We start from the raw sequence: 9,147 nt of genomic DNA on the forward strand, positions 1-9,147 counted from the left end.
GCATTTTTCTTTGGGAAAATTTGCAACAGATTCATCCTAAAAGCTTGCGTAACTTTATAAGGTGATCAGTGTTGGATCAACATCTAATTAAGATTTATCTGAAGGTTTAGGTTAGTAAAAAAAAGTATGGATTATGTCACAGCTTAATTTGTGATTTTTTTTTGCTTTTTCGTGTTGGATCCTTGAGTGATATAAACTTTAATTTACCTGTCATGTAGGGGGGAGATAACGGGAAGCACGTGAACATGCAGCTATTGTAATTGCTTCTTCTTTTTTTTTTAATTTCCACTGCTGTAATCGCTGCCATCCTCGTTGCAATTGGTTGTTATTATGGATTATTTTGTTGCTAGCTAGTCGAACGCATCAAGAAGGTAATAAACATTATCACTCCTGTTGCTAGCAGTCTCCGAATGTGGTCCACTGTTCTAGTTTGTAGCATTTTGTCACAAACTGAAGCGACATCGGGGTTTAATATTCTTTAAATTGAATTTCCTTTTTAGTGATAGCGTAACCTATGTTTTTTTACCAGCATGCATGGGTACAGGTACTTTGTTTCTCGAAGAACCGTTGCCTGATTCTTGGTTCTAATTGCATTGGTTTTTAGTCTAACAGTTGTCTCGAACTAGTAAATACATATGATTTATCACTATCGATATATGACGCCGCGCGGAAGTAGTAGCCTCGGAATCCACCAAGGACAATCTTCGAATCCACGAAGAGCTTCAAATCCACGAAGTAAATATTGAAGAAAAATAAAATTTTATTAATCAAAGTTATGCCTCTAAAGCTTACAAGACCCTACTTAAATAGAAAAGAAACAAGACTTTTACAAGGACTCAAACTCCTACAATGACTCTAACTTACCAAAAATAGTAAAAGAAATCCTAAAACATTAAATTAAAACTCCTAAAAAGACTCCTTAAGACTAGGAAAATCCACCGGTCAAATCTGAGATCAAATCGGCTTTGTTTACTAATCAAAACAGAGTCCTAAAGCATTACTAAAAATAGTAAAAAACAGACAAAATGCATATCTCTCTCAAACCGTAAGGAATTTGGCGAAACGGAGGAAGCAAATCGAACCCTTAAGGGCTCGGTTTGGATGGCTCCGTCTCATCGAGATAGTCGATTTTCATATATAATTCGTCCAATTCCGACGTAGGGTTTGAAAGTTACGACTGTTTCTTCGAAACAAGTTATTTTCTTCGACCAGGCCCGCATTTGATCTTGTGACTGTCCCACTTTAACATAAATGTGTTTTCTGTGTGTTCTACATCATTATATATATATTTACATGTCCTATCATTAATCTACCTCCTAAGAAAAGGCAAATCATGATGACTCTTAAGTTTACGAACTTAGAACTCTCTCAAATGAAGACAAAGAACTTACTTGTATTTCTTCAATTTTCTTTCTTCATATCAAACAATGATTACAAATAGCCCTTTATATAGGCTTCAAAAAAACGTCTAGGCATACCAATAGTCACAAATTAAACTTCTATTTTAATGCCATAAAGATAAATATCATATATGAGTAAGTTACTCTTATTCTTCCATAACCTATGTCTCTTCCCCTTCTAAACTTATGACCATTGCACTTCTAAAACTCATGCTCTTATTCTTCCATAACCTATGTCTCTTCCCCTTCTAAACTTATGACCATTGCACTTCTAAAACTCATGCTATTAACCTCATTTATTCTAACATTTTAAACTTATGACCATTGCACTTCTAAAACTCATGCTATTAACCTCATTTATTCTAACATTTTAATTTGATATGCCAACACGCCCCTTCAAATCAAAATGTCTTTATGCTAAGCATGTCTCTTAGCCTCATGAAAGTTTCACCTGATAATGGCTTGGTGAATATGTCTGCTACTTATTCAGTGGTGTGACTATGCTTCAGTTCAACGGTTTTCTGTTTTACATGGTCTCTAAGAAAATAAAACCGTGTATCTATATGTTTGCTCCTCCCATGATGTACTGGGTTCTTTGCAAGCTGGATGACTGATTTGTTGTCCACAAAAATTTCGGTCGAGTTTTCTTATGGATGATCCAACTCCTTTAATATGTTTCGCAACCAAATTTTTTCACATATTGTAGATGCAGCCGCTACATACTCTGCTTCACATGAAGATAAAGCTACAACTACTTGCTTCTTTGAGGTCGATGAAAATACAGTTGACCCAAGATAGAAGACATAGCCTGTGGTGCTTTTCCTCTCATCTTGATCACCTCCCCAGTTACTATAACCAACTAGTTGTGTATTTTTATCATATGTATAGAAGAGACCCAAGTTGAGTGTGCCTTTGATATACCTTAGTATCCTCTTCGTAGTTAGCCAGTGAGACTCATTCGGTGTCTCCATAAAATGACTCACAAGTTCGACTCCATAAGTAATATTGGGCCTTGTGATCGTCAAGTATCTCAGGCTACCAACTAGACTTTTGAAAAGAGTTGAATCCACAAAACGTCTGTCTCCTTCTCTTGATAGCTTCATTCCGATGGCTACTGGGGTGTTCACAGGGTTGCATTCATTCTCCTTCTCTTGATAGCTTCATTCCGATGGCTACTGGGGTGTTCACAGGGTTGCATTCATTCATCTTGAACTTCTCTAAGATCTGGGTTGCATTCATTCATCTTGAACTTCTCTAAGATCTCCTTCATGTACTTCTTCTGGGATATAAAAATCTCCTCTTGTTGCTGCTTCACTTCAATACTAAGAAAATAAGACATCAATCCATTGTCCGTCATCTCAAATTCATTAAACATTGCCGTCTTGAATTCAGCAAGCATCTTGGTACTGCTTCCTGTGTACAATAAATCATTAACATAAAGACAAATCATTAGAAATTCGCCTTTATGGTTCCTCTTCATGTAGATGGCGTGTTCATAGGGATATTTAATGAAGCCGTTTTGATGAAGATAGCCATCAATTCGGGCATTCCACACCCGTGGTGCCTGCTTTAAGCCATACAAGGCTTTCTTCAAATGGTACACTTTGTCTTCTTGCCCTTTCACAAGAAAGCCTTCTGGTTGTTGCACGTACACCTCTTCCTCAAGAACGCCATTGAGAAATACTGACTTAACATCCAAATGATATATATTCCACCTGTGATGAGTTGCAAGTGAAATTAATAGTCTCACCATATCCAGTCGAGCAACCGGAGCAAAGACTTCTTCATAGTCGATGCCATATTTTTTTTTGTAACCTTTCGCTACAAGCCTCGCCTTGTACCAATCAACTTCACCATTTACTGTGTGCTTGATCTTGTACACCCACTTGACCCCTATTGCCTTGTGATTTTGTGGAAGAGTTGTCAACTCCCAAATATCATTCTTTTGGATGGCGTGAATCTCCTCCTCCATTGCTGTTCACCAACAATCTTCTTTTACGGCTTCTTGAAAGGTGAGAGGTTCATGATCAGCATATAAGCAGAAGAGATCTGATTCTTCGTCTTCTTCTATTTCTATCTACTCATAGATCTCCCTGAGGCTTCTCATTTTGATGGGATCTCGTTGCACGGTAGATCCGCTGCTACTACCTTCCCCAGAAGATGGAGAACCTCTTGCAGGAGAGGGTGTAGAGTATGGAGGAGATGGTGGTGTAGCTAGTGATGGTTCCTCATGTAGAGACTCATTAGGTTCATTCACCACGGGTTGATCTTCATTGCTCCAGTTCCATGCTCCTTTTTCATTAAAGACAACGTCTCTACTAACAACTAGTTTCTTGGTTAGTGGATTGTAGAGCTTGTATGCCTTCGACTCCTCGTTATATCCAATGAAAATACATTTTTCACCATGATTGTCAAGCTTCTTCCTTTTGACTTCAGGTACGTGAGCATATGCAACACAACCAAAAATTCGTAGGTGTGCCACACTAGGTGTGTAACCACTCCATGCCTCTTGAGGTGTCTTGTTCTTCACTATCTTTGTGGGGAATCAGTTGAGCAAATAAGCTGAGCACGCCACAACTTCTGCCCATAACTGCTTTGGCAATCCCTTTTCTTTGAGCATGGTTCTTGTCATGTCGAGGATGGTCCGGTTCTTTCTTTCTGCAATGCTATTTTGCTGTGGTGTGTAGGCAGTAGTAAACTGTCTCTTTATACCTTGCTCCCTACAATATTCTTAAAACAGATTTGAGGTGTACTCACCACCTCGGTCAGATCGAAGAATTTTTAGCTTGTGGCTGCTCTCTGCTTCAACTAAAACTTTAAAAATGCTTGAATGTAGTAAAAGCAGCAAATTTTTCTTTAAGAGTGTACGCCCACAACTTTCTACTGAAGTCATTAATGAAGGTTATAAAATATCTATTACCTCCCAAAGAGACGGAGCAATCAAATGTGGTTGCTAGCACCCGAGTTCCATGAAAAGTTCTTTCTTCCCTCACATGTGGTTGCTAGCACCCGAGTCAAGGTACCAAGTATCATTCTCAACACTTGAATCATTATTAGCAAAAAGAAGTGTAGAGTTGTTACCCACATTATTTGTTGCTTCGGCAAGATTGGTTTGATCTTTAGTTTTGTGCCAACAATTTGAAGCATAGTGTCTAAACTTGTGACATTTATAGCACTGAACATTCTTGTTGCTTCCACGCCCAGGCGTGGATCTTCCATGATTGCTTCGTCCTTGTCCTCTAAAGCTTTGTGTCTCCTGCCTCTACCACAACCACGACCTCTTCCTTGCGAGCCTTGATTACTTAGAGTCAATGTTGACTCTAGTACTTACTCCAAAACTATGGAACTAGCCTTCTTTTGCATTCGTTGTTCATGAACTTGGAGAGATCTCAAGAGCTTCTCTATTGAGATCTCCTCTAAATTCTTTGACTCGTAAATTGCCGCTACCACGTGCTTGAATTTTGATGTTAGGGATCGGAGCAACTTCTCCATCACTCGGATGTCCTCCATCTTCTCTCAATTTCTCTTTATTTTTTTCACAATTAGAAGTAACCGTGAATAATAATCGGAGATTTGTCCTTCATCTTTCATTTGAGCGGCTTCAAGATCGTCCCTCGAAGTTTGGAGGCGAATTCGCTTCACCCGCTTGACACCTTTGTAGATGGTCGCAAGGATTTCCCATGCTTCCTTGCTCGTCATTGCTTCGGTAACTCTCTCAAAGGTAGACTCGTCCAACCCTTGATAGAGTAGAAAACGAGCCTTGCTATCCTTCTTTCTTTGCTCTCTGAGAGCCTTCTTCTCTTTGGCGGTATAGGTGGCTTCTACTTCTGGTGTAGGTTCCATGAACCCATCAATGATCAACTCCCACAACTCTTGAGAACCAAATAAGGCTCTCATTTGGATTGACCAACTCTCATAGTTATCTTTCAATAATTTGGGCACTTGAGGATTGACAATATTATTTGTGGTAGCCATGAGAAGAAGAGAGAATGGAAAAATTGGATCAAGTGGCTCTGATACCACTGATGACTCTTAAGTTTACGAACTTAGAACTCTCTCAAATGAAGACAAAGAACTCACTTATATTTCTTTAATTTTCTTTCTTCATATCAAACAAGGATTACAATAGCCCTTTATATAGGCTTCAAAACAAAAACGTCTAGGCATACCAATAGTCACAAATTAAACTCCTATTTTAATGCCATAAAGATAAATATCACAAATGAGTAAGTTACTCTTATTCTTCCATAACCTATGTCTCTTCTCCTTCTAAACTTATGACCATTGCACTTCTAAAACTCATGCTATTAACCCTATTTATTCTAACATTTTTAGGGGTGAGCACGGTTCGGTTCGGGTCGATTTTTACCAAAATTTGAACAACCGAACCGAACCACCTACAATTCAAAACCGAACCGAACCATTGCAAATCGGTTCGATGCGGTTCGGTTCGGTTTGTTCGGTTCTAACTTCATCAAGTATAACTTCACTTCAATTTATCTTTTATATATTCTTATTACCCTATGCCAGCATGTATTTATTTTTTAACTTCACTTCAATTTATTATTCTTGCTCATGTATGTATACTGTATTTAAGTGAAGTAACTTGTCCTTTTGGATTAAATATTAGACTCTGACGTTGTAATTTTTTAGTAACGGACTTGCTTTGTCTTTGGGTAAACGGGTAAACGGGTAGGGTTTGAGACAAGGGAATATATTCGGTTGGTTCGGGTCGGGTCGGTTTGAAAAATTATCAACCCGACCCGAACCGCCTTACTCATAAAACCGCTTTTTCCGGTCGGGTCGGGTCGGTTCGGTCGGCTTTTTCGGTTTGAACCGAACCGTGCTCACCCCTAAACATTTTAATTTGATATTCCAACAAATCAAATTCCTATAACTGAGTACATTCTAAATATGGATAACTGACATGGAAACAAATAAATAAGAACATGGAAGGAAATAAGCAATAATTCCTCCATTAATGCTTATGATGTTGATCTGAGACACGTACATGCTCAGTACCTTTCACATCTTATTGTTAGAATGATGGCTCAGAGATCCCTTGACTGTAGTTTTTTGATCCACTTGTTAGGACTAGGAACATTCATGCCAAATTTTAGACATTAGGATGATCAGCTAGCTCTTTGACCTCATTAAAGCTATTGGGTGGGACATTATTATGGGCTGCTCTGTTTTATTTATTGATTTCCCTGGTGCCGATGAAATGAGCGTTTGACAAGTATTGTATGGTAAGAAATGCAACAATCTATTCCTTTGAAACCTAGCTCATCATCACAGTGATCCATTTTTTCATATCAAACGTTTTTTTACTATATAACAGTTGACATATGTCATGGGTAAAGGAAATTACTAAATACATGTTGATCATTCTGGGTAAGATTCTAAAATATGCTGCTTTAAACACACTGGTATGAGACTGAGCAATAATATGTTTTTTTTTTGGACAATTAATTACGTGAAGGAGTGAGATGTGTCCTTCTACGCTGTCATACAATACAAGTTGGTTGTCTCGACGTCTCCTTAATTTCAAGGCGAGAAGGGACCAGACTCATCACTCGTGACCTGCAACCAGCTACTGGACGTTATTATTCAAAATGATCTTTTTGTAACTGTAGATAATTGTGACATTGCTCCTACAATCTTGATTACTTCTACGACGGTACTAGCTATAGATTGAACGCTATCTGCCTGTGTTCGTATTTTATGAGTACAAATGTATTTTATTGAATAAATTAATAGTAAACCCGAAAGTCTACCGTATACAATGTATGTATGTACCAATTAAATAAAGAGTGAGAAGACCAAGCAGTAAAGAAATTGTAGCTCGGACCTGCGCGCGGAGGTCGCAAACATAAAGAAAGATCGATGACGGCAGTACTAATTAAGATTTTTTATCCTATATATGTTTCTTTTTTTCCTTTTTTTTTTACTTGTGTATATACTTCCTCATGTTCAAAGGGACGTGCTCATTTTTTTTCCTTTAGGTTGCCCTTTTTTTTTTTTGGTGTGGCGTGTACGTGTGGTGGCGGGGTGGGGTTTTGTTTTGGATGTTCTGTTCTTTTTTTTTTTGGCCCTGGCCGGCCGCGCGGCGTGCAGGGGATGCCTTGTTCAAGGATCTTGTATTTTATAGCTGAGCCACTATATATGTGAATAGTCCCACATCGGAAAAGGGAAGGAAGTCCAAGAGGTTTATATTGGTTCACATTTTATTGAGCGTTGAATATTGTTTTGGGTTTTGTAGGCTTTGCATAACACACGCGCGTGCGCGCCACGCCGCCGTACACGCGCGCCATGTCGCACCGTACACGCAAACGTTTTTGTTTCTCGGATCTTTTATTTTTACCGTTTCTTCCGCGTGACCCGTTCGTAACGGATGCGGAGTTGGCACGGGGAGTTACGCGAACGGGTGCGCAATCGAAGCAACAACTAATCGCCTCCAGCCCCTATATAAACATGTGTTCTCCTCCTCGGAAGACACAGAAAAGAAACGATTCCTCCTTCTTCTTCCTCAAAGCTTCTTTTACAAAGTTTTTTCTTTTACTGCGTTCATTAATTTTCAAGGCAATCATCTTTGTCTGAGCAGAAGCTCTGTTACTTACGCCCGAGTACAGAGGCCGACTGTTTTCCGGGGGCTTTTACCGCTAGGGGGAGAGGATCGACTGCGTCAGGACGATAGGCGGGTCATCTATTTTCTAGGGAAGTGATATCACGACTGCACCCATTCAGGCCTGGTGTTCTAACCTTTTAATTTCAGATTTATACTAATTATTTCCTTTTTTGACAGCAAAATTTATGCAAAGAGGAGAAATATAAATTAGCTTTTCTTTTGTTTTCCCTTTTTTTTGTTCACTGCTGTTTTTCTACCCTTGCTAGAAGCTCTCCGCCACCACCTTTATATAGGTAGAAAACGAACGAACGTTTCTTAATGACACATAACAAATATTTGATAATTAACAGGTTTAATAGGAAATTAATAATTAAAATAAGTAACCAATAATTACGACAGATTAATATGAACAATAAAGGTTATATGTTAGGGGGGAATCATATTAAAATTCACAAAAAGAAACTCAATCTTTTACTAGGGAAATATATTTAATTTCCAACACAAATTAGTGGAGGAGGGGGGTCAATTCACCGCGGGCCAGCTCTTCATCAATGCCATCAGCTTCATTCTCAACCCCCACCAATAAAACTCAATACATTATGAGTACATATTTTTTTTTTCTACTAATGCAGAACCAATATATAATTTCTAACGCAGAGCCAAGATAGATATAAACATGCCAGCTGTTGCCATGTATGCATGCTTGTGAGCAGTCCGACTGAAATGGGGAAGACGAGCAGAGTGTTAATAGCTGAAGGCCTTGTGAGGGTCCTGGCCATGGCGCTGGCCTCTGCTTCAGCAATCCGTGTTGGTCTTGACGCAGAGACGAAAACAGTCATCTTCATGGAGAGAAGAGCTTATGTCAAGGACTTGCCAGCTCTTTGGTAATTAGTCAACGAGAAAACTTTCTTCAATCTTCAATATCCGACTTTCCGTAAATTAAGCGTATATCAGAGAGTTTTTTAGCTGGAAAGAAAATACTACGGCAAAGTTACGGCTGTTTGGATAGGCTAATTAAATCCATTTTCATTTATTTATTTATTTATTTATTTTTATGTCTCAATTTGGCTTTCTATTAATCTCAGGGTTTTAACGGTTGTTGCTGCTGTTGCTGCTGGC

General features: G+C 38.8%; 1 protein-coding gene across 1 annotated transcript in view; it reads left to right on the plus strand.

The window, feature by feature from the left end:
- LOC109829558 (CASP-like protein 2C1) overlaps positions 8,670-9,147 on the plus strand; it is a 2,736-nt gene continuing 2,258 nt past the window's right edge. The window contains 2 exon segments of the mRNA XM_020396636.1: positions 8,670-8,912; positions 9,114-9,147. The exon segment at positions 9,114-9,147 is cut by the window's right edge and continues 5 nt beyond it. Of these exon segments, the coding sequence (XP_020252225.1) occupies positions 8,752-8,912; positions 9,114-9,147 (195 nt within the window). The 5' untranslated portion in view covers positions 8,670-8,751.

The sequence above is a fragment of the Asparagus officinalis genome, chromosome 1, assembly GCF_001876935.1.
Source record: "Asparagus officinalis chromosome 1, Aspof.V1, whole genome shotgun sequence".
Taxonomy (NCBI): domain Eukaryota; kingdom Viridiplantae; phylum Streptophyta; class Magnoliopsida; order Asparagales; family Asparagaceae; genus Asparagus; species Asparagus officinalis.